At 49.9% G+C, this 26,043-nt stretch overlaps 1 protein-coding gene across 5 annotated transcripts in view; it reads left to right on the top strand.

The window, feature by feature from the left end:
- Adcy3 (adenylate cyclase 3) overlaps positions 1-26,043 on the top strand; it is an 84,148-nt gene that overhangs the window by 45,061 nt on the left and 13,044 nt on the right. For all 5 annotated transcript variants that reach the window (XM_034513878.2, XM_076942160.1, XM_076942161.1 and 2 more), the window contains 6 exons: positions 19,148-19,278; positions 19,746-19,857; positions 20,013-20,140; positions 21,721-21,879; positions 23,139-23,313; positions 24,424-24,552. In XM_034513878.2, the coding sequence (XP_034369769.1) occupies positions 19,148-19,278; positions 19,746-19,857; positions 20,013-20,140; positions 21,721-21,879; positions 23,139-23,313; positions 24,424-24,552 (834 nt within the window). The remainder of the gene's footprint in view (positions 1-19,147; positions 19,279-19,745; positions 19,858-20,012; positions 20,141-21,720; positions 21,880-23,138; positions 23,314-24,423; positions 24,553-26,043) is intronic.

Below are 26,043 nucleotides of genomic sequence, written 5' to 3'. Positions count from 1 at the left end.
TGCGCCTCACCCCTGCGCCTTACCCTGTGCCTCACCCCTGCGCCTCACTCTGTGCCTCACCCCTGTGCCTCACCCCTGTGCCTCACCCCTGTGCCTCACCCTGTGCCTCACCCCTGCGCCTCACCCCTGTGCCTCACCCTGTGCCTCACCCCTGCGCCTCACCCCTGTGCCTCACCCTGTGCCTCAACCCTGCGCCTCACCCTTGCGCCTCACCCTGTGCCTCACCTCTGCACCTCACCCTGTGCCTCACCCCTGCGCCTCACCCTGTGCCTCACCCCTGCGCCTCACCCCTGCGCCTCACTCTGTGCCTCACCCCTGTGCCTCACCCCTGCGCCTCACCCCTTCGCCTTACTCCTGCGCCTCACCCCTGCGCCTCATCCTGTGCCGCACCCCTGTGCCTCACCCTGTGCCTCACCCCTGTGCCTCACCCCTACATCTCTCCTTCAATGCTGAGTTGTGAGCACAATGCTATGCAGCTCTCACACTTGTACCAGGGATCCAGTCAGGTCCTTGTACACAGCAAGGACCCTATTCATAAGTCCCTATTTTCTTTCTTTCTTTCTTTCTTTCTTTCTTTCTTTCTTTCTTTTTTTTTTTTTTTTGAGGTTTCATTTCTTTTTTTTTATTTTTTTAAGATTTATTTATTTACTTTATATAAATACACTGTTGCTGGTGTGTCTGACACACCAGAAGAGGGCATTGGATCCCATTACAGATGGTTGTGAGCCACCATGTGGGTGCTGGGAATTGAACTCAGGACCTTTGGAAGATCAGTCAGTGCTCTTAACCGCTGAGCCATCTCTCCAGCCCCCTATTTTCTTTTAATTAAAAATTTTTACTAATTATTTTATTTTATGTGTATGCGTGTTTTGCCTGCGTGTGTGTGTGTGTATGTGTGTGTGTATCTTGTGTAAGCCTGGTACCCAGGGCGGCCAGAAGAGGGTGTCACATCCCCTGAAACTAGAGTTACAGATGGCTGCGAGCTCATGTAGGTGCTGAGAACTGAGCCTGGATTCACTTACCTATCCACAGATCCATCTTTCTAGCATTCTTTTCTCCTTTAAATACAGAGTCACACTCTGGCTGGCCTAGAGCTAGTGACAACCCCACCTCAACCCCATGAACACTGGGATCACAGGAGTGTGCCACCATGCCTGGCTTCCCGCTGCCCCAGCTCTTCCTCAGGCAGAGTACTTCTGCTGACCTCGTTTTCCAATCTTTCCTTTCACTCTTTTGCCAATTAGTCCCCGCCAGTCTGTCTTCCTGCCTCTTCAAATCAGGAATTTGTAGTGTGTCAGCTGACATGCCAGAGACAACAGTATTTGTAATTCCTTTAAGGAATGTTACTTAATGATACATTAAGGTGAAAATTCCCTTGATGTATAATTCTTAAAAGAATAATAGCAAAAGTGATGCAGATTCTTGAGTGTGAGAGTGCGGTGGAGACAGTGTGAGAGTGCGGTGGAGACAGTGATTCTATCGGCATCCCTAGATTACGTCCCCGCAGCCACGTAATCTATACAGTCAGACTTAAAAGTTTGCAGATAAAAGTAACTTCAGCATTCCTCCCAAGGGGAAACTCTCTCAATTCATGCAGCTTTCAGGCCAAAAAAAATTTTTTTAAGAATTATTTACTTTATATATGTGAGTACACTGTAGCTGTCTTCAGACACACCAGAAGATCCCATTACAGATGGTTGTGAGCCACCATGTGGTTGCTGGGAATTGAACTCAGGACCTCTGGAAGAACAGTTAGTGCTCTTAACTGCTGAGCCAAAATTTTGGTGGTTTGAAGTATTATGTGTTTTTGTTGTTGTTTTGAGATAGAAGTGCACATAGCCCAGGCTAGACTTAAACCTGAAACATAGCCAAGGATAACCTTGAACTTGTGATCCTCCTGTTTCTGCCTCCTAAGTGCAGGGATTACAGGCATATTCTAACATATTCAGTTCTTCTTGAGGACTTTTTCCACAGCATCACTCTTTTAATACTACCTACGTCTCTGGTTGTCCACGGAAGCCTCTGTTGTTGACTTCCTCTGGGACCAGGCTGGGAATTTGTTTAGTGTTCATGTGTTTTTGTTCAGGTCCTGGGATTTCAGCCCTGGTCTTCCTTCACACCCTCTTCTACACCATCAACCGCACGTGGGGAAAAGACTCCATGCAGTTTGACTCTTTGCTTGTTATTTTCCTCTAAAAAGTTCATATCATATCTTGTGTAAGAGCTGGATTTTTTAATTTGTGTGTGTGTGTATGTGTGTGTTGTATGCATGTGTGCATGCCTTCACACTTGCATATGGAGGTCAGAGTTTCTCTGCCTTGTTCTTTTGAGACAATATGTCCCACTAAATCTGAAGTTCCCCATTGGGGTTAGGCTGGCTAGCCAGTGAATTCCCAGAGTCCTCCAGTCTATGTGCCCCCATGGTGGGTTACAGGCATTCGTGTCATGTCTGGCTTTTACAAGTGTGCTGGGCATTCAGACTCGGGTCCTTAAGCTTGTACCCCAAGCATCCTGCCTCACTGAGCCGTCTCCACCAACCTCTGAGTTTTCTATTCCAGCCTTAATAAAGTGGCAGTCATGGTCAAAACCACAGGTAAATTTACTCAGTGTGGCTCATTAACCACAGGATCCATGGCTGCATGCACAGAGGAGCATGGCAGACACAGGAGCAGTCTCTGCAGTGTGTTCTGCATGGGCATTCTTGTATGGGAGCCAACTTCTGTAGGGGCCCAGCACTGAAACACAGAAGGGCCTCTGCACACGACAGCACCTGCTCTCTTTTGTTGTGGTGAAAGAATTGTCTGGCCACCGAGGCTTGACTTCACTTCCCAGTGATTCACTCTGACCTCTAGTTAACTAAACTTTAAAGTCTGACTTCAGCGCCAGAAGCATTTGCTGCTCTTCCAGAGGATCCGAGTTCGGTTCTCAGCACCCACATCAAATGGCTCACCACTTCCTGTAACTCACGCGCCATGAGATCAGATGCCCTCTGCTGGCTTCTGCAGACACATGTGCACACACACAAATGAATCCTTCAAAAATCTTGACTTCAGGTCTCTGGTTAAATAGACTATTCTGTATCTGAGAGCACTTGTGCTAAGATCTCTCAGCCATCGTATCTGGAATAGAGAGGGTCTGCATTTATCTTGATTTTTGGCTCTGTCTTCTGGCATTTTTTTTTTTTTTAACTAAATGCTACTGTGTATGGACGGTTGACTGTGAGTAGCACCATATCCCTTACCTTCCCCAGCAGACATCTGTGGTTGGAACAGATCACACCCGTCCAGTGTGGTGGAGAGGATGACTTAAAGTTCAACTGTTGGAGAGTTTACTTCTGCTCTTAGAAACCATCTCTCACAAGGCTAGTCCTCCTCTTAAGGGGTGAGGCCTGAGTCCTTAGCTGGCAGATGCTGAGGACAGCCGTATCTTCTTTTCTAGCATTTGATTCTTGCCCCTGCACATGCGTAGGAGGAACAGAGTACTGGAAGTCAGACTTGGGCTACAGCTCCCATTCTTCAGTATCTATCTCTTCGTGCTCCACGTCTTATCTCACCACTGCGATCTGATCCTGGCCTCAAGGGAAAGATGGCAGAGTATATTATTAGGCTCACCTAAATCTGTTTCTCTTTTCTTTAAGGTCTTGGCTCCTCATGTCTTGACAGCTGTGGGGTGTGTGTGTGTGTGTGTGTGTGTGTGTGTGTGTGTAAGCCAGAGAACAAGCTCAGGTATTGATTGACCCCTCCTTTTAAACAAAAAAGACAGCGTCTCTCACTGGTCCAGAACTTGAAATTTGGGTAGGCTAGGTAGACTGGACTAGGCTGGTTGGTCAGGAAGCCTCATGATTTGCCTGTCTCTGCCGCCTCAGTGTGGGACTTAGCATGTTCCACCATGTGTGGCCTTTTCATGTGGGCTTTGGAGATAGAACTCAGACCCTCACACTTGCAAGATGAGCCAACTTCTTAGCCCCACTTCTAGCCATTTTTAAGAACAGTGCAGCAGGGCAGTGGTGGTGGACGCCTTTAATCCCAGCACTTGGGAGGCAGAGGCAGGCGGAGTTCTGAGTTCGAGGCTAGCCTGGTCTACAGAGTGAGTTCCAGGACAGCCAGGACTTCATAGAGAAACCCTGTCTCGAAAAACCAAAACCAAACCAAAACAAAACAAAACAGTGCAGTTCAGTGGCATCAAGTCTGTTTATAGTGTTCTGCAGTACATAACAGGAATCCTGCCTGTTCAACACGGACTCCTCATCCTCCAACCTCTGGAGGCCTCTGTGAAGCCACCTACTGTAGGTATCTCGTAAGCAGAAGCATACAGTGACCGTCCTCTTATATCTGGCTTCTTTTGTTTATTAGCATAAAGTCTTCAGAGTTCGTCTGTGTGTAGCAAGTGCAGAACTTCCTTCTCTCCCAGGCAGTGTTACAGTGTTGCAGACCACAGTTTGCCCACCAGGCCCTTCAAGTGGTGTATCCCTTGAGCATCGCCTTGTTTATCCTTTTGTCTGTTGTGAATGATGTCACTATGAACAGTGGTATCCGAGTGTCTATCCCAGCCTTTCTGTCACTCTTTTGGATATGTACCCAGAAGTGGGATTGCTGGGTCATATGATACCACTGTGTTTAACTTTTCGAGGCACCAGCCTTGTGCATTTTTAATGTTGATAAACATTGCCAAATTGTCTCCTATACAGTTTCAAACAATTTATATTCCTTTTAGTGATGAATGAGAGTGTACTTAGACTCTTGCATTTCTCTTGTTTATCTAGAAAATACTTCTTTGCTCTTGGAACCCCTGATGCCCTAGAGAATGTTCTTCCTCATGAGGTCAGCAGACTGAGGTCCTTGCATACCCCATCCCTATGTGTCTCCTCCTCTTGTGACTGACACCAGCATCTGAACCATAGGGGACCAGCCTCACCCCTAACATTATGCTAGTGGCCCCCCGATCTGAATTAAGTGCCTGCACCAGCTTTCTTGGGTCTGTAGGGTCTGGCTTTCCCTGTGACCTTGGGGCTGGGCCACTTTGTCTTCAGTTTAACCTTCTGAAAAACAGGGATTTAAAATGATTTAAAAAAAAAAATCCTTGTCATGGATTGTTCGGGAAGCACATGAAGTAAGAAGCTAGAAGTGAGCTTAAAAACTGTGAAGTCCTTTGATGCTGTTAACTACGAGGACATGTTTCAGCCGCTGGGGACACACTGACAGAAGGAGGTTGAGGAGGAAGATGGCAGCTGACTGAGAGAACACCTTTCTCCTCTGTTCTAGTCAGAACAGTGGTTACTCCCTCTCTGGGCATCAGGGCTGACTGTACACAGGAGCCTCAGCCAGGGCGACTTGGGGTCCGAGTGCAGGTCTCCGTTGGCTTTCCCCTGTCAGAGCCCCTGGTACAGATGGAAATGAGATGATGGACGGGGACACTTGGGACAAAGGGCTATAGGAGCAGACAAAAGGAGGTCTGGATGCAGGCCCCCCCTTTTAAGGAGCCACTTGAAGTCCCTGCCACACTAAATATCAACTGTGCGGTCCTTGTGTAAATGTCAGTTCTGGAGCCGGATGAGGTCCTTCGAGCATGCAGCACTCAGGGTCACGTCTCACACGGCAGTGTCAACATATATCAAGTGCTTTCTGAACTGCTTTTGTGGCAGAGGCTATGCCCTGCCCCTGAGGTTGCATGACACCCACTCTCCGCCAGGCTCCGCTTTTCCTCATCTTCCTCCTCTGTCACTGCAGGGACCCTGCCCAAGTGTCTCTGGGTCCAGTCCCTTTGCTACTGTCTCCATGGAGGAGTCTGGCTTCTTACATGATATGAAGGCGGGACAGAATTACGGCTCCCAGGAAGGGGTGAGGTGGCCCAGTCCTTTCATACACAAATATCCCCTCCCACATTTTCACAAGGGTGGTGTGTCTCAGGTGGCAGATGGGTGGAAACAGAAAGTAGGTAAGAAAGGTCAGGAACAAAGTAGTTTGGCCTCATAGCCCAGACTTGGCCCTGCTTCCCTGCAGAGCAGAGCGGTGTCTGGCCAACTCCAAAGCCTCATTGATGTATCTTTCTGAGCGTGATTCTGGCATGAAAAGGAATTCAGGGCAGACATGATGGTGGTCCAGTAGCTGGATGGAGTAGAGCTACCTGAGCGGACTTGGAGGCTCTCTCTAGTCTCCCCTTTCTCCATGGGCATGTCAGTGTGGAGCCAGAGGCCCAGAGGGAAGAACTTTCATTATTTGTTGTGATTACCATGTGACCTTACTTTGGGGATTAGTTTGGGACCTTGGGAGTTGCTAAGCACCCCAACTGGCTCCTGGCAACAGTGGTACCCAGAACATCATACCTGTTGCCAGGCACAAACTTCAGAATCGTGAGGTACCTGGATCACCTCCAGAAGCAAAATGAGAAAGGAGGAACAAGGGGCATGGAGAGGTGACAAGAGAGGTGGCCAGCCCAGGCCTGCACTTCCTCAGGGTACACTTTATCCTTCAGAGAGGGAAGGCCGCTCTCAGCCCCCACACCCCAGCATTTAGGAAGCTGCATCCAGGCTCCAGTGGGAGATGCTGGGTGTATAGGGTTATAAGAAAGCTGTCCACTGTCACTAGCTATATGCCCTGGGAATCATGGCTTAGGGGACACTACTTCTGTGGTACCCACACGGGTGAACAGCTGCTGTAACCTGCTCCTCAGCCTGCTTCTGCCTGGATCACGATCCTTCACGTGAGGTCTGCTGCTGTTCTGAGCCAGGACTTTACCTGTGGGGAAAGGTCTCTCCCTGTTTGCCACAGGGTTGGGCTTCTCTCCCGAAGCTGTGAACTGGGAATGAACTGTTTCATAGACTCAGTGTCTGAATGTCATTGTCCTCCGACCTTTGCTCGGGCCTGCTTTACTGCTTACCTCAAGTCCTTTGGCTGTTAGGATGTGACACAGAGTCCCCTTAACCTTGAGCCTTGTCCTCTTGGAGGCCATTGGGGAGGGGAGAATCAGGTTGCTAGTACCGACCCCAAAGTTGTCCTGCCAACAGTGAGGTGAGGTTAGTGTGCCTGCTTCTTTGGGGAGCTGCTCAGTGGAGAAAGGCAGTTGTGTGGTCAGAGAGCAGGGCACCTTCTCTCTCCACAAGGGTATGGCCTCTTCCTCTCGGCACTGGACCTGAGTGTCCCCAGTGTTGAAAGTGGGTGGTGGGTCACCTGATAGGGCCACGCATGCTCCTTCTCCTGCATTAATTTGGAAATACACTTCCATTTTAGCCTCTAAACAGAGACACTCTTAAATACAATTAATATCCTTAGCTTTTTTTTTAGCTTTGAAATCACTTGAAAAGCCAGAAGGTGCCTTCCCTATGTTGTACAGTAATTATCAGTTTCTCTGTTGCTTCCAGTTTCCACCATTTGGACTTTACAGAATGTTCTTCATGACAGTATTGCAGAACCTAACAAGGCACATGCCTGTTTCAGAGAGTTCGGGCGAGGGGGCTCCTGGTGAGGGTGGGAGGGCTCTGTGGTGCTGTGTTGTCTCCAGGCAGCAGTGATGAGGTCAGCACTTTTAAGCCCCTCCCCCTACTGAGCCCCACTTCCCAAGCCCTCCGAACCCTGAAGACTGCCTTTTGAGCCTCTGCTGGTTCAGCAGGTTTCCAGTCTTGACCACCACTGCTGGCAGCATGTCCTTCCTCAGCAGCTGGGCATCTGTGGTCTGCGGCCAGGCTGGGAGCATCTCCTATCTGCCTGCGGGAATGAAGCTATGGCTAGTGATCCAGGTAGTCTATTAAATGCCGAATTAATAATTAAGAAATGTCTACATCCTCTATGGCAACCTGGGTTTTTTACTACCTTGCCAAGTCTCTGTAAATTTTTCCTTTTTGAGATAAGTCTCACTCCGTGGCCCAGGCTAGCCTTGAACTCAGGGGCACTCCTGCCTCAGCCTTCCAATACGGGCATTACAGGTGTGAATTAGCCACTGTGCTGGGCTTCAGAGTGAGATTTAGATTCCCATTCTAGCAGAGCCATTTGGCACTTGGCCCTGAGAAGTTACTTATGTGCTCTGAGCCCCAGCTTGTCTGTGAAGTGGGGACAGAGAATAGGATGCGTAAAGAAGTCTATGAGAGAGGCTAGAAAGATGACTCAGTGGTTGAGAGAGAGCACATACTGCCATTGCAGGTGACCCAACTTCATGGTCCCAATACCCATGTCAGGGGGCCCTCAACTCCCTGTAACTCCAGCTCCAGGGGATCCAATGCCTTCTGGTCTCTGCAAGCTCCTGCATGCATATGCGTATACATATACTGGCAGGCAGGTAGGCAGGCAGACACACACACACACACACACATGCGTACATTTGGATCACAAGTACCCAGGGCCACCTTCCTCAAGGACATGGTCCTGAGCATAGATTCTGTGGGGGTGGCTGGCAGAAAATGCAGCAGTATGTGCTACAGAATGGGAAAGGAACTTACCAGGAACCACCGGTAGAAGGAAGTTGGTATTAGTATCTTGAGCCAGGGGAAGCCTTCTTGAGGTAGAGTGGAGTGGAGACTTGAAGGTGGCGAGCAGCAAGCCATACAGGGGGAGGCAGCATGGGAAAGAACCTGGGGTGTGTCCACAGGACACGAGGAACACAGTACTATGGAACAGGGGGAGATGGGAATGGGGCATGTCTACGGGACAGGAGCACAGTACGATAGAGCAGGAGAGGGAGGGAGGCAGAGTGGTCCTGTGAGCCACAGCCTGGAGCCTGCATCCTGGCGAGAGCCTTGACTTAGTGCTGAGGGGAGCTAGGACTAGCCATCCCAGGGCCTTGGGACTTAAACAGGTAAGTGTGGCTGTTGGTGGGGAAGAGATAGCCAAGGGAGCAGGGAGATCAGTGGGACGTGGTGGCCTAGATCAGGACCATGATGGTAGAAGTAGTAAGTGCAAGGAGGACCTAGGTGCATCCTGAAGACAGAACTGGCCGGCTTTACAGCTAGGTGGACCAGAAAGTAGGGAATTGAGGACAGAGAGGGGGTTATTGGGATGGGGTAGGCTGTGGTTAAGTTTGAAGTGCTTCTGGACATCATAATGCAGGGGTAATATCCACACGGGGTGAATAGAGCTTATTCTGTGAATTAACTACACAACTGGTAGATTTGAGGGCTGAGACCCACGTTTGTGGACTTTGACCTGGGCCCTGCTATGCTAGAGGGTATATCGGACCTCCTAATATGCTGGTGGGCTCAGTGGAAGCTGCTGACCCTGCAGCTCCCAGCAAGCCTTTGATTGCTTCTATCAGGGTCGTTTGATAGACAGGTTTCTCCTGAGAGGCCTGGCTCCAGCCTTCTCTCTGGCCCAGAGTCACTGGGGCTTAGCAGAAGCTAGCCAGAAGGGTACAGCCATTGCGTCACCATTCCAGTCATCAGTTCCGTTGTGTTCTGATCTACCTGGTGTAAAATATGATGTGATGTATCCAACTTAACAATGGGGGCCTGAGATGTAAGGAACTCTGATCTATATGGAGTCGTACATGGGATAAGCATGGTCCTGTGACTTGGTTAGATACACACTAAGAAAGAAGAGTTCAAAATGTAAAATAAAGTGCAGGAAAAGCAGAGGGATGAGGGACTCAGCAGGTGACTGGTAATAGTATTTGGAACTGGTCGTAAAACATAATGATTCTTAGGGCTGGAGAGCTGCTCAGCAGTTAGGAGCACCTATTGTTCTTGGAGAAGGCCTGGGTTCCGTTCCCAGACCTTATCATCAGTAACTACAGTTCCAATCTGATGTCCTCCTCTGGCCTTCATGGACACTGCACATATGCAGTACACATTCATACATGCAGGCAACACACTCACACATAATACATATTAAACATTTATAAACATGATTCTTTCGGAGCTTTTCAAGAAGAAGAGGAAGAGAGGAAGGGGAAGGGGAAGAAGGAGGAGAAAGAGAAGGAAGGAGGAGGAGGAGAAGGAGAAGAAGAAGAGGAGGAGGAGGAAGAGGAGGAGGAAGAGAAGAAGAGGAAGGGGAAGAAGGAGAGGGAGAAGGAAGGAGAAGGAGGAAGAGGAAGAAGAGGAGGAGGAGGAGAAGTAGAAGAAGGAGGAGGAGGAGGAGGAGGAAGAGGAAGAAGAAGGAAGAAGAAGAAAGAGGGAGCTGATGAATGGGTGCTGGCAGGAAGTAGTTGATCTGGGTCATAGAGCAGTGGTGTGTGTGAGTGGGCATGTGCCTGCTCTGTGTGTGTGTGTGCAGTAGGCGTGCGTACACATATGCTTATCTCCATGTCTGTATACGCACAAATGTGTATGCAGGTGCATGTTTGTCTCTGTGTATTTGTGTGCCTATGCATGTGTGTGTATAAATGTGCATGTGTATTCATGTTTGTCTGTGTGTATTTATGTGCCTATGCGTGTGTTTATATGTATGCATATGAGTATATGTATGTACGTCTACACATATGAGTTTGTGTGTGTATGTGTGTGTGTGTGATAGGGAACTGTTTGTGGTTGACAGTTGACATTGGAGGAATATTCTTTGTTCTCAGTGTGGAAGAGACTGGTGTCAGACCAACCAGACACTGACTTGGGGACGGAGCTGGAGGGGTGACTGTTACTCACAATAAGAGAAAACAGGAGCACATTTTGAAGGTGTGCTAGTGAGGTTACTCTTTCTTGAGAAGTTGGCACAGGGAGGGATTGAAGCCATGGGTATCCTTGTTCAGGAAGGAATGTGTCTGCATTGTTTGCTGGGGCCACCACGCCTAGCGGGGTGTTAAGCTGTCTTTTTCTGGGTCAGTGACAGAGCAGATGATGTGAGGTACCAGGTCAGATTTTGCACTCCCCAACCACACACAGATGTGACCAGTACATCCCCGTTAGCACAGGGCTCAGGCTAGACTTAGTTTCCACAGTATCTTAAAGCTTTCTGTCTAATACAGAAGCCACTAGCCATACGTAACTGTTTAAACTGGGATTGATTTCAACTAAAAGTGAGTTCCCCTAGTTGGATTTTTAAAACACGAGGGTCTTATGAAGCCTTGGTTGACCGCAACCGTGCCTGGTTTAGATGATGCTGGGGATTGAACCCAGAGCTTTATGCATGCGAGGCAAGTACTCTCTCAACTGAGCCATGTCCCCAGCCACAGTTACTCAGTTTTCTTGGTCAGTATCTGTGTGCTCAGAAGCTGCGCATGCCCAGTGGCCACCATATTGGACAGCACAGGCTCAGGGCATTTCTGTGACTCGGAAAGTTTTGTTAGAGCTTTTAGAAGATGACAGCTTGCCTCTTGGGCCATGTCTCCTCCTTGATGGCTCATTAACTCGCCAAGCCTCTGAGGAACACCAGCTCTGTGCCAGATTGGCTCGGTGAGGATGGCAGGTAGCACACAACTTTGGACCCTGTGGGCCGTCGCCTGAGATTGCAGTCATCGTGGCCTGTGCCGTTTCCTTGTCTCTGGACACCACTTGGGAGCCCAAGCCCATGACAGAAGTACTGCATGGCCAGCAATGAAGAGAATAAAACATTCCTGCCCTGAGGTACTGGTCCTTCCTGACCTGGTGCTTTCTTCCTGAACTTGCAAGGATGACTGGCGACTAGTCACTGAATGTCTGAGTTTGGGGCTACATCATTCTGCAAGGACAATAACCTGCAGTTTCCAGATTTTCCACATTGGTCCTCTCCTTGGGAAGAGCTGAGATATTTGGACTTGACCTCACTTCCCGCCTTCCATAGCCTCCTCTGCCCAGAGGGTCAAGCCAGAATGGGTACTTGGAGGGATTCAGTGTCCTTTTAGCTTCCAAATGGCCTAGAAGCTCCAAGAATTTGGGTATTTGGATAAATTGGAAACAGGACCAGGATATATTTGGCTAAGTAGTTGCAGGCTTGCTTACAGTGGCAAGTGTGTGGGTGGGCAGGTACACAACACAGCACATACGTAGGATACATGGCTTAAACATCCTCATACCCATCCTTCAGAGAAGTAGACTTCATCCATCTCACAGACACTGTATACTCAGCATCCATGCCACCAGGGTACACAAACACACACATACACACACTCTGTCCCACACACTCCCTCTCACATACACTCTCTCACACACACTCTCTCGTACACATACACTCACACACATACTCTCACACTCTCCCTCTCACACACACACTCTCTCTCACACATACACTCCCACACATACTCTCACACTCACACACACACACACACACTCTTACACATACACTCACACACATACTCTCACACTCTCTCACACATACTCACACACACTCACAGATATACACACTTTCTCTCATATACACATACTACACTCTCACACATACTCACAGATACACTCTCACAGTACTCTCTTACACATATACATACATACAGACTTTTACATACAGACTCTTTCACACACACTCATACTTGCACACATACTCTCACACACTTTCTCACACACATACTCTCACATACACACACTCTCTCACAATACTCTTACACACATTCATACACATACACACTTTCTCTCACACACTCACGTACACTTTCTCTCACATACACTCATATACTCACACACTCTCACGCTGAATTTTTTTGTTTGTTTGTTTTTTTGAGACAGGGTTTCTCTGTGTAAGCCTGGCTGTCCTGGAACTCACTCTGTAGACCAGGCTAGCCTCAAACTCAGAAATCCACCACCTGCCTCTGCCTCCCAAGTGCTGGGATCAAAGACGTGTGCGACCACCGCCTGGCATACTCACACACTCTCACACACACACAGTCTCTCTCACATACACTCATACACTCACACACATTCTCTCTCTCTCTCTCTCTCTCTCTCTCTCTCTCTCTCTCTCTCTCACACACACACACACACACACACACACACACACACACACACACAGTTCCCCCACTACCTCCCACACAAGGACTCCTTTGCTGTCATGGTCTCCCCTCTCTTGTGGGGCTGCTGCAGATGCAGCCTCTCACCAGCAGAATTCATTCATCCAAATCCCTTCTGGCCTCCTTGCTGTAATTAACTCCTGAACGCCTCATCAGAGTGTCAACTCTAACAACTGAGGGCCCCTGGGACAATGCTGGCCTCCTTCCTCCATCTCAGTCCTGAGCCAGCACTCTGAGTCACTGCTGACAAGGACCCGACTAGTTCCTTCTGAGCTTGGTGAAGGCCGTGCTGACAGACATCGCCTCTGCATAGCCAGGCACTATTTACACAAGTGACAATTAGGGGGCACCAATCCTGCCTAGGCTGCTGTGGCCTTTGCTCTGAGGTACAGGCCTCACCACCTCCACCCCTGTCAGCCCTGTACACCGAGGTATGTTTGCACACTGCCTAAGACAAGCCTGGGGTGCTTCTCCCCCAAGTCTGAGGGCTTTTTGCTTTTACCCTGAAGACCTCCCAGAGTTCAAGTCTTTCTGCAGACTTTGGCCTTTTCCCCAGACGGTCAGGCCCTTGTCCCCACCTGTAACCATTAGGGCAGAGCTGAGGAGAAACTGGAAAGCAGGTGATCTGCTGTCTTGTCAGAGCTGAGTGCAGTCTCAGTGCACCAGACCTTGCTCGTTGGCTCTCAGGCTTTGGTTACTCCACCACCCTTAGGTCAGCCTCCCAACCTCCAGTTTAACACCCACAATCCTTCTCACCAGGCTTCAGGAATCCCACCCCCCAGGCTAACACATTCTTTGTGCTGTGACCAAAAAAAAAAAGTCCTTCCCCTCACAGGAAGCATCTGCTTCTTTATCAGCCTTCGTCTGAGGCCCCCAAAGTAAATCTCATGTCCTCTCCACACAGCACTTTGCTCAGATTTGGGGTGGGCTCTGGGATCCCTGCAAACCCCCCACGCCCCTTCAGCTCCAGCAGGTGCACTGTTCAAGCTCCTTCACTTCCTGTTCACTTCCTGAGGGAAGCTTAAGTGTGCTTTCCTCCTGCAGTATGCGGGGAAGGGCCCGCTGAGGATGCAGGTCCAGGCGCAAGGGGCAGGTGTCAGTGTCCACCCTTGCTGTGAAGTCATTCAGAACCTACCACATGGCAGGTGTCAGTGTCTCCCCTCCCCTGTTACTGTGCCTCTTCTCTTCTGTTCCTCTACCGTTGGTTTGGGGACTTAGATGGGTATTATAACATTTACCCCATGTGAATGGCACCCTGTCCATTTCACCAGATCACTCTGGATCCAAATCTGTATTAACCACACTCTTGGTGACATAGCTAACTTTTCTGTGACTTTTGAAAAGTTTTTTTCCCTGTGAAAGCTTTTATAGTTTGAACAATAGAAAGAGCCTACGAGGGCTCCCTTGTATAACTGCAAGCCTAAACCCAGAAGTGCTTGCCCAAGGTGAGAGGCCTGGGCAGCCTGATCCAGGATCAGGGATCCCTGACCCCTTGAAGCATGACCCCCACCTGCTGCACCCTCCCCATCCCTCCACCCGTCTGCCTTCCTTCCTGAGTCATGTCTTATGTAACTCAGACTGATCTCAGACTTGCTAAGACTGGCCTTGAACTCCTGACTGTCCTGCTTCTTTCTGGTGCTGGGATTATAGGCTTTTATGATAAAGGTGTGTGTGTGTGTGTGTGTGTGTGTGTTTTCATGTATATGCACATGCTCGTGTATTCTCTTGTACAGAGGCCAGAGGGCAACCTCGGGTGTCATCCTTAGAGATGGAATGCTGTTCACCTCCTTTGATACAGGGTTTCTTGTTAGCTGAGGCTTACCAATCAAGCTGTAATGACCAGTAAGCTCTGGGGATGCTCCTATCTCTATCTCTGCTGTGCTAGGGTTACAAGTGTGTGCCACCACACCTAGCTTTGTTACTTACATAGCCATGGGGGTTGAACTCAGTACTTTATTGACTGAGCCATATCCCCAGCCCCCCAAAAGAGTATTTTGATTTTTAAAGTGTTTTATCTGTTCAGCAAGGGTAGTCATTACTATCTCAAAATCTTCCTCCTCATCCTCCAACAGACACACCTTACAGTGGGTCACACCATCAGATAAAAAGTAGCGTCAGGTTAAGGGAGTAGCATTTCCCATGTCCATTTGTCTGGAAAGACTCTACTGTTCAAATGACGGTGACAGGCTAAGATAGAAAACAGCACGTGGCACTTCAGGACACTGAAGCATGAGAAGGCCATCCTGGGAAATGTGGTTGCCCAGCGCCCACAGGTGCTGCTAGAGGAGAGACAACCGAAGGGACCCAAAGTCTGAAGTTCTTAAAGACTAATAACGCTGAGTGTCATTCGTCAGCTATATGTTCCATTGTGCAGCTGCTCTGTGTCCATTGTGTATGCCCAATACATGAATCAGTGTATACATATCTGTAAACAATGATGCTCAGTGATCATACCTCACAGTGTCAGAGTTCAACATACCAAGCTTAGTGAGCAGAGGTGACCATTTGTTGACCTAGTTTTGAAGGTCATATTATAAAACCGTCGAGAAAATGGGAAGATTCACAGGAAAGGAAGAGCAAATAGCAGTGAATTTCCGCAGAACTTCCCTCCCTCTTGGTGACTTCCTGACAAACACAGCACACAGTTACAGGAAGACTCTGTGTCACAGCTTTTATCAGCTTGATACAAACCCAGACACACCTGGGCAGAGGGAATCCCAGTCCAGCTGAGGATCTGCTCCCAGCACTGCTCTTGGCTGTGACTATGGGGCTTTTGGGGGGGGATAAAGGGGATAGGGTCTCTTTACATAGCCCTGTCTGTCCTAGAGCTAACTCTATAGATTAGGCTGGTCTCAAACGTGAAGAGATCTGCCTGCCTCTGCTTCTCACTACCACCCCCAAATGCTAGGCTCAAAGGCATGCAGTACCATGCCCAGCTGTGGGGCACTTGCTTGAATGCTGATTGATAGGGAGGTCCTAACTCACTCTGGGTGGTGCCACCCCTGGGCGGATGGACCCAGACTATATAAGGAAGGTAGCTGAGCAAGCCAGGGGGCGCAAGCCTTTTGAGACTGAGATTTCCATACATCACACAAGGAAACTGGTGGCCTTCATGTACAGACACAGTCCCTATCTTCTTATCTTTAAGATTGGTAATTATTTATGGCCTTCTGTCTTCAAACGTTCTGTATCATTCAGCATTGTTATAGAAATACATAGTACAAAACTAAGAAAGAAGGAAAGAAAAAGAAAGAAAGGAAGGAAGGAAGGAAGCAAGGAAGGAAGGAAGGAAGGACGGAAGGAAGGAAGGACGGAAGGAAGGACGGACATCCCTGACCATCCCATCCCAGAAGAAACTAATGGCCTCCACAGATAGGTGATTTCTGAAGCTTTTGTGTTTTGGTCTCCAGAGCCACCCTCATCTTGTGTTCCTGCTGACCCTTGAGGATCCAGACCCAGCTAGGAGGAGGCAGTGTTAAAGGGGAGTCAGGATGTGATCAGGGCCATACGACTCTTCCCAGGGCTGGACTGGACTCTGATATCCTTGAGGTCCTAATGGGGGCCCAAAAGGGTTTTGCTGTGTCCCTAGAGCTCTGAGGCAGTTGGAGAGGAGTGGAGTCAGGTAGCTGGGGTTGTAGCCCACAGGTTAGCAAGATTAGCTCGGTGCTGTGACCTTGTTAAACCTGAGTTCTGTGTATGTGCTAACACACAGGACAACCTATCTGCACTCTGAGCCTCTGTCACTTAACACCTGTATGCACACTGGTGGTGTGGGGTACATGTGCACCACACAAGGTGGTGGAGTGTCAGGAGAGTGGGGAGGTTGAGGTGAATAGGAGGACCCTTATTTGTATATTTTCATTACCCCACACAGCCTGGCTGAGGGACAGGAAGGTGTTCTGCTGACACTAGGCTATCCAAGGGAACTCAACCTAGAACTCCATAACCGCCCTGGAAGACAGGGCCATACCTTGTTGAGGTCCCAACACGCTTAGCTGTTCTTGGCTATGACATAGGACAACTAGGATATACTGAGCACTTCCTGGGGGCTGGGCATTGTTCTGAGTGCTTCCAGCTAATGAGCCACTTAGTCCTCATTCACCACCTAGGAAACAAGGCTCCAGGGATTGTTGGTGCCTTGTCTGATACCACAATGGGAATATAGAGTTATGTTCTTCACCCTGCCTGCTCCTACCCCTGTGGATTTTGGTTTACAAGGGCAATTACATATATCCCACCCCAGGTAGGCTGGGGCCTTGAGATGCTCAGTCAAGCCCTACCCCCATTTGCCTCCTCTCCATGTCTTTCAGAATTCCCAGCTTCTGCTACTCACGACTCCAGTGGCTTTCTTTGGACTGCCCTAGAGGCTAACAGGGCCCTGGCTCTGGTTGGTTATTATTTATTTATTTGTTTGTTTGTTTGTTTATTATCAGACTTCTTCTGACTTCACCTGACTGGCAGGGACTTGGGGATACCAAGTGACAGGGTCGCCTGAGTCTTACTTGCTCTGCTAGGCTGTAGGGCCCTGGAGAGCTCTGCTGCTCCCTGGGCTCTGGTGGAGCTACGGCAGGGCACACTGGGGTTATTTATGTGGTTTCTCATTCCTGCACTGTGATGATGCCATCCCGAGGTTCTTAACATGGGAGAAGGACAGATACTGAGACTGCTGTAAGCACTTCAGGCTAGAGCCAGACACCAGCCATCCTGGAACTAGGTGAGACTGGTGACTGAGACCCTCCAGCTTTTCAGTAGCTGAGCTCCAGGTAGACTCCGGCCTGGTCGTGAGGATCTGCTCTGTCATTGGGGTGCTCAGCCTGTAGTTTTATCACATCTCCACCCTTTTCTGCAGCCCCCCCCCCCCTTTCTCTCAGCCTGGCCTGGCCTACTTTTCAGCCTAGTTCCCTCCTTGCCCATTCTCTAAGGTTCTCTTGCCCTTTGACCTTTATAAACCTTCACCAGCCACCACCACCCTGTTCTTCCCTTGTGGATGATGTATCCCTCTAATTCCTGCCCTGCACCCCCAGGGGTCCTGTGTCCTCCCCCCTCCCCCTCCACAGCTAATACCTCATAAGGATATGGTCTTCTGTCTCCTTTCCCTTCCACCCCGTCTGACCCATGTGTTGCCATGATTTCCAGAGCTTCTGGTGTGGCCTCTAGGCCTCTCCTAAGTGCTGACTGCAGGGTGTTCCCTCATGGAGGTCTTGAGGGACTCCTCGGCCTAGGCACGTGTACTGCCATGCTCCCGACTTTCCCTTACATCTGGTTTCCTCTGTGATTCTGTATTTTGAGCACTGGCGCCACCCCCTCAGATGTCCAAGCCATAGATTTTTTTCTTTTTTTCTGGGAAAAGTTAGAGTGCAAATATTTCTGGCTTTGCCAGCCATATGGTCTTTGTCATAACCGATCTACTCTTGTTGGAGTGTGAAAACAGTCTCAGAAACAATGTGTAAACAAGTGAGCCTGGCTGTGTGCCGATAAAACTTTATGAAAGCAGACAGCAAACACATTTGGCCCATGGGCCAGGATGCTGACTCTTGATCTCCACCTAGTTAGTATTTGAGCAGAGTTTCTGTTTCCACAGCCACTGAGGTACTTTCAGGTCCAGGAGCCCTGGAGGACTTTTCTTATGTGTCTGCTTCGCATACGAGGCTCATTCTTAGGAAGGTCTTCATTTACCTGCCTTTCAAAACTTAGCTCTGTCTCACTTCTGGGAAGGCCCCTGAGTACCCTCTGCTTTATGTGGTGGGTTTTGACCCCTTCCTCATGTGACACTTTCCCCCCTGCTTTGGTGGTCTCCACCATCTCGGTTCTCAGCAAGCTGCCTCCATCTTCACAATGGTGGGCCACAGTGTCACACTGCGCTGTAATTCTGACCTGTGTCTTCAGGAGCCCTAGGCTGGGATAGAGTTCTTGCTGACTCTGGGATTACCTTATGTGCCATGGACTTCAGTCAGGTTGAGTCTGAATTGGTGACTGCTCTATGAAGGTGCTGTGGGAGACAGGAAGAGGACCCAGCAGTGAGGGACTGGTAGTGTGGAGGACACAGGAATGGTCACACTTCTTAGAGAAAGAGGAGCAGCCTATGCCTGTCAGTTGATATGCAGGGCTGCCATGATGCTGAGCCTTGTCAGGGTAAGAAACCGCCCAGCCTGGCCTTTGTCTGCCGCCATATGGGCGTTGGGGCCTTCGTGCAAGGCTGTATAGTTCCTGAATGACATCCCTCACCAGGATCAGGGGTTTCTTTCCAGAAGTGTCTGAACTTGGCCTTGTAGGAGGAGTACAGGCCATCTCTTTAACCCTGTGCTTCTCCTCACAGGAGAACCTTATGCTTTCCATCCTGCCGAAGCATGTGGCTGACGAGATGTTGAAGGACATGAAGAAAGATGAGAGTCAGAAGGACCAGCAGCAGTTCAACACCATGTACATGTACCGTCACGAGAATGTCAGGTATGATGGCAGAGAGGCCCTGGACCCCGACAGCAGGCTGGGCCTGCTGCTGCTTCATGGGATCTACTGAGTATTGTGGGGCCTGGTTTTCCCAAGGACTAGAGGCAAGGCCATCCCCACAGTGAGTGTCCTTGGTTCCCCTGAACCAATGGAAGGAGCCATAGCAGTAGACGGCAGGGTGAAAATGTGCATCACCTGCCTGGTCTAACCTGCAGGTGAATAAATATCACTCAGAGAAGGGCCCCTGGCAGCCACCTAGCCTTTGGGACCAGCTCTGAGGCTAGGGGCCAGAGAGAGTCAGAAGGGGCTGGGGTAGTGGTCAGCAGGCAGGATCCGGGGACTTTGCAAAGCAGAAGCTTGGGAGTCTGCGCTGTGACAGGTCTTACTGCAGTAGAGTTGAGGAAGGCCTCGCTCTCACTGGCAGGAGTGGGCGGAGTCTCACTGCCTGTGGCCCTCTCCTTCCACAGCATCCTGTTTGCAGATATAGTGGGCTTTACCCAGCTGTCTTCTGCGTGCAGCGCCCAGGAGCTCGTGAAGCTGCTCAATGAGCTTTTTGCCCGCTTTGACAAGCTGGCAGCCGTAAGTCCCAAATGTGCCCACTCCTGCTACTGTGGTCTTCAACCCTCCGTCCTATCTCTGGCTCCTGGGCTTGCCCTACCTGGCCTTCCTCCACCTGCTGTACCTCTCCTCCATGGCCAGGGGCCAGGAGCACAGACCATGCTCTGCCCTTTCAGAAATACCACCAGCTGAGGATCAAGATCCTGGGTGACTGTTACTACTGCATCTGTGGCCTGCCTGACTACCGGGAGGACCACGCCGTGTGCTCCATCCTCATGGGGCTTGCCATGGTAGAGGCCATCTCGTAAGTGGGTCCCTCTGGGAGGGTGGGGTAGCCAGACATCCAGCACCATGGAGGATCTGTTTGAGGCATGGAATAGGGGGTTCTGGTCCTGATGTCCAGTGTGGCCTCCTCACAGCTAAGGGAAATAGCAAAGCTCCTCAGCCTCTAGGCCACGTGTCTCAGCTCTGGCTTGTTTTTGTTTGTTTGCTTGGTTGGTTGGTAGGATTTTTGGCTGGAAGCTCGAGTTTGGAATGGCCACCGTCCCTGGTGGACTTCTCCCATTTTTTTTTTTTCTCTTTCTGCTTTGTCATAAACAATCTCCCTCCCTAAACAGATCAGTTCAGAGCTTGTCCTCCATGCTACAATTAAGGGTCTTTGAGGGCACATGCTGTGGAGGGGAGGGGGTGGCGGCAGGTGCTATGGGATATTAACCTCTGTTCCTGCCCGGGCTCTGCTTCCACCTGTGGGCTTGTGCTTGGTGAACTCCCTTCCTCTCCCTCCACTCCACATCTCTGCTCCACATGGGCCTGGAAGGCTCTGGAAAGGCAGTCCTCAATTAGATTCCATGTGTTGTAGCTTGGGGAAACTGTGGAGCCCAAGGTAGGAAAGAAAGCTTCCAGGAGGCTTCTCCCCTCAGGGTCAGAGCTTGGGATACCCACGCATCCCATCTCTGGGCAGCTGTGAATTCTTACGGTCTTCCTGCTTGAAGCCCCTCTCGTGTCCCCTGCCTTCTTCTCCATAGCCAGTAGATTAGGATTGAAAGGTTCAGCCTCCCTCCCAACCCCGCAGACAAATAGAAACTGAGGACATGACTGCTCCGAGGTATGTTTGAGGGGAAGGTTTTTATTGTAGAGATGAGGGACAGTAGAGCAGAGGCATCAGGAGGAGCCCAGGGCAGGGAGAGAAAGTAGTACATGGTACATGGCCAGCAGACTGGAGTCAGCCATGGGGCTGGGGTGGGAGAGCAAGAAAGGAAGAGAGGGAAGTGTGTGTGTGGGGGGTAATGGCAAGAGAATGCATGGCCAAAGCAGCAGGGTTATATAGTAATAGGAAGCCAGGGGAAGGGAAGCCCATGAGCTGGAGGTTTAAGATGGGGTGAGGTGAGAGAGCCAGGATGCCGGCATGGACTCTAACAGATATTCACAGTGCTGAGAGAACATGGAAGCCAGCATATTGCTATGCTAATAGGAACCACAGTTAGCCATTTGTCCTGAGTTTCTTTTGGACCTGGACAGCAAATCTCTGAATTTTGTGTTTGTCATTCCTGGAATTCTCGGGCAAGGAGCTGGCTGTGTCTGCATCATGTAGAACAATCCAGACACAAACTCAGTGAAGCATTAACTTTATGAATGAATGAGGGATGGAAGAGAAAAATTGGAAGTCCTCTGCGGGATGACACTGTGTCTCCCAGGCCTATCATCACTGAATCTAGACGTTGGCCTCCAGTAACCCTAGTGTAAGCCACTTAGCTCATGCAGAAAGTCAGTGAGGACATGCTAGGTCCTCTCAGCCTGGAGGAGGATTCCACCTGTGAGGGCAAAGGCTGCTGGGCACCTCACGATGACATGCCTTACCCAGCACCACCTCTCTGTACCTGGCAGGTATGTGCGGGAGAAGACCAAGACCGGAGTGGACATGCGTGTGGGGGTGCACACAGGCACTGTGTTAGGTGGTGTCCTGGGCCAGAAGCGCTGGCAGTATGATGTCTGGTCTACCGATGTCACTGTGGCAAACAAGATGGAGGCTGGTGGCATTCCAGGGTGAGTACTCCTTCCAAGGGGGTAGGAATAAAGACCAAGGGAAGGGGACCATCCACTCTCAGGTCTGTGGCCCTAATGAAGGACAAGGGGTTCAAAAATCCCATTCCTCCCAGGAGCAGTGTTCCTACCCTCTGTTCCTGTGCTGTAGCCTTATTCTTGTTCCTGTATTCAAAACTCTGCCCAAAAACAACCTGTGGAAGAAAGGACTTACTTAGCTTCTATTTCTAGTTTATCATTAAGGGAAGTTGGAGAAGGAACTGAAGCAGAAACCATGGAAGTTTACTAGCTCAATCTCTTCCTCCCTGTCAGCTAGTTTTCTTGTACAGTTCAGAGCTAGGCACCTGCCTAGGAATGGTGCCGCCCACAGTGGGCTGTACCCTTTCACATCAATCATCAGTCAAGATTATTTCTTTCAGACATGGTCATAAGTCAGTATGATCCGGTCAGTTCCTCAGTTGAAATTCCTTATCCCTGGGTGACTCTAGGTGGTGTGAGGTTAACCAAAACAACAAACAAACAAACAAACAAAATTAAGCAGCACACCTGCACTCCCAGCTGTTGCTGGGAGACTACCCTCAGGGGCTTGTCTCTGGGCAGAATGCAGTTGGCCTGTCCCACCTTTCCTGCCTTTGGGCCTCATTAGAGGCAGTTTCTGTTCTCTCCTTAAGTGACTATGTGACTTTCAGTCCCCTTGGCAGCAGGAAGGCAAGGTAGAGAGAATCTAATTCTTGAAGTTAGCATTCAGAGTTGATATTGAAATTTGGTATCTCATTTGATACTTAAAAGATTTGTTTTTATTATTTTCACATATGTGTAGGTATATATATCTCTATGTGGGTGTGCAGGCATGTTGTACAGGTACCTGCAGAGGCCAGAGGCATTGGGTCCTCTGGAGTTGGAGTTATAGATGGATGTCAACTACCTGATGTAGGTACTGGCAACCAAACTCAGGTCCTCTGGAAGAGTAGAAGGTGCTGAGCCATCTCTTTAGCCCCTCATCTGATACTTTTAACAACCAGGAAGGAAAATTACATTCCTGTTCTAAGAATTCAACAGCCTCTGGGGCTGAAGCTCAGAGCACTGGGCACCATGCTGCCCACACAGTTAGCCAACAGCAGGTCTGCTCCCTTGGCCCCTATAACACATGTGCTGGAGTGACTCTTCCCAGCACCAGTCAGTGCTATGTGGTCTGCTGTCTGTCTCTGGGGCAGGCAAGGGCTACCTCCGGAGCGTGCTCAGGGTCTCTTGCTGTGCTGCAGGCGCGTGCACATTTCCCAGAGCACCATGGACTGCCTGAAGGGGGAGTTTGATGTAGAGCCTGGTGATGGGGGCAGTCGCTGCGACTACCTAGATGAGAAGGGCATCGAAACCTACCTCATCATTGCCTCCAAGCCAGAGGTGAAGAAAACAGCTCAAAATGGCCTCAACGGCTCGGTGAGTCCTCCGTCCAGTTCTAACTGTAGAGAGGAGGAAAGGAAGGGATTTAGAAAAGAGCCACTGTCACTCAGTCTGGCGGTAGCTTCTTTCCGAAACCAGTTCTCGGGGACAACAGTGTCATGTGTGGCAAGCTGGAGTTAAGATGACTGTGGTATGTCCGAAGACAGCAGCCAGAAGGGAGAGGCCACCCGCAGTGTAGAAGAGACTAAGCTACAGCAGTGATATGGGCACCAAGGGAGGGAGATGCAGTGAGTGGGGGCCATAGGAAGAGGAGAGCCGGGGCCAAGTAAGGTTTTCCAGCAGAAATGAGGAAGGACCAGCACAAAAGCAGTCCAGCTGTCCTGGGGGCCTGCCCTGGGCCTGGTCACTGCACAGTGTCTGCCACAGCCTCCCCCTACCTACCCTGCACCAGCACTGCTGGCCTCTCCGCTGTCACTCACATCCTCAGGGCGTAGCCTACTGCTAGCCATTCATTTTTTTCTATAATTCTCATCCCTTTTTTGATGTTCCTTCACATCTGTTCTGAAATGGTGTTTTCAGACACCCTCCCCTGATGACACTCTTTCTGACTGGATTCCCCAGCAAGCCCCACAATCCTCTTTCTGCTGCCTATTGTCTTATGACTGCCTTTTCTTCTCTTACCTATCTTGCTATTGTCTGCCCTTCCTCATGAGAATGTGGGTTAGGAGAAGTCGGGGTTCAACAGACACTTATTAATTGGGTGAGCAAACTGTTTCCCTTTATAGTGTCTGACTCACTCCATCAAGGACAAACACTAATCTGAGGTTCGTGGAGGTTATTCACTTGACAAGGCCCCCACCCGAAAGAGACCTCAGGGCACTGTCATCGAGTTGGTGCCTTAGCAATAGGAGTTGGAGCAATTGGGTCCTCTCTCTGTTTCTACGACTATTCTTAGTAGCAATGGATACTAGAAAACGACAGGATTTAAAACATGAACATCCTAGAGGACAAACTGATGACATTTCTGTCAGCAAGACTTCCATAAGTATAGGAGAAAGTTTCTGGAACAATAATAGAACAGTCACAGGCTGGGGTAGGTAGGAGGCCATGGTTCGTGGTCCTGAGGACCACTCTTTTCTGTGACAGGCCCTGCCAAACGGAGCTCCGGCATCCTCCAAACCCAGCTCTCCTGCCCTTATTGAGACCAAGGAGCCCAATGGGAGTGCCCATGCCAGCGGCTCCACATCAGAGGAGGCTGAAGAACAGGAGGCCCAGGTGGGTGTGGTGTCAGGCCAGGATGGGGAGCGATAGGTTGCTGTAGTGGGAGCCATGCTGGGAGGAGGGTATTAGCCACCAGCTCAGGTCCTCTTCCTTTTCAGCAGTGTAAATGCAGTTACATGGGAGAAGGGGGAATAAGGTCCCCAAAGGCACTCCCCTGAAGCATCCTCTAGCTGGAGTAGCCCAGGCTTGCAGGCTCATGATCTGTGAGGATTCTGCAGGGTGGGAGCTTATTTGGGAGTGAGAGTTTGTGTGTTTGTATGCCCTTCTCATACCCCATGAATTCTGTGCATCGAAGACCTGGAAGGAAGGGCTGCCATGTTGCCCCAAAGGATGAGGAGACAACCTAGAATCTCCCTTTACTCAGAAACCTGTCAAACATGCCCACTGATAAAGGTAACATCTGCCTTAAAGGTCTGGTGGCTGGAAGCTGGCATCTACCAATGTCTCTGTGAAAGGAGATAGGACTTGTTCCCCAAGGTTTTAGATGTTGTAGAAGGTAGACAGAGATTCATGGAAGCCGGCTTTTCTTTGCACATCCATCTGCCTGCTTCTCTGTAGAATAATTTTCTTGGGGCTGGAGAGATGGCTCAGTGGTTTAGAGTACTGGCTGCTTTTCCAGAGGACGTAGGTTCAAGTCCCAGCATGCACATGGCAGCTCCTACCTGTCTGTAACTCCCAGCATGCACATGGCAGCTCCTACCTGTCTGTAACTCTAGGTCCGATGCTTCTGAGACCCTCACACAGACACACGTGCAGGCAAAACACCAATGCACATAAATTAAAAGCAAAGATTTTTTTTTCCTTGATAGGAAGTGGACTCATAAACCATGTAGCTTGGCTCAGACATGGCTTTAGAAGCCCGTAACTCATCAGGCCCTAAGCATTGGTGAGTCTCATCATATCTAGCTCATGCCCCATGGAAAGAGACTCTTGGTGCCAGAGCAGGCTGCCCACAACATTTTACAGAAGGAAAAAAATGGGCTGGGATCAAGCAGCCAGCAGGAATGCTGAGCCTTAAACCAGGACTCTCAGCTCTGGCTTCAGATTCCTTTCAGACTCACACAGCTCTGACGGGTGTGAGCAGTCACCCCTGAGGCTGATGGCTGTGCGATACAATCCTGGCTTCCGTTTAAGACTCGCTGCTTCTCTTTCTGATGGGGCATAAAGTGGTAGTGGATGCCCCCTCTGCCAGCCCCTTCTCATTAGATCACTGGCGACTGATAATCCTGAGCCCTGGAGCTGGGATTATGTGATCCCAAGGTCATCCTTGTAAGGCTTCTTGTGAGAGGAAGGGCAGCAGGCCCATCCAAGACCTGGGCTGATGTTCCTCAAGGCACCTGCATCGGTGGACAGCTGCTGTAGAGCTTCTGTTAGGGGACCAAGGAGACAAAGGCAGGGTGGAACCAGGGAAAGGGTTTGGTCCTTAGGAATGTGACCTCTGTTCCCTTCCTTGTCACTCGTCTTTCCCACACTCTCCCCCACCTG

The sequence above is a fragment of the Arvicanthis niloticus genome, chromosome 11, assembly GCF_011762505.2.
Source record: "Arvicanthis niloticus isolate mArvNil1 chromosome 11, mArvNil1.pat.X, whole genome shotgun sequence".
Taxonomy (NCBI): domain Eukaryota; kingdom Metazoa; phylum Chordata; class Mammalia; order Rodentia; family Muridae; genus Arvicanthis; species Arvicanthis niloticus.
This window is presented reverse-complemented; position numbering and strand designations above follow the sequence as displayed.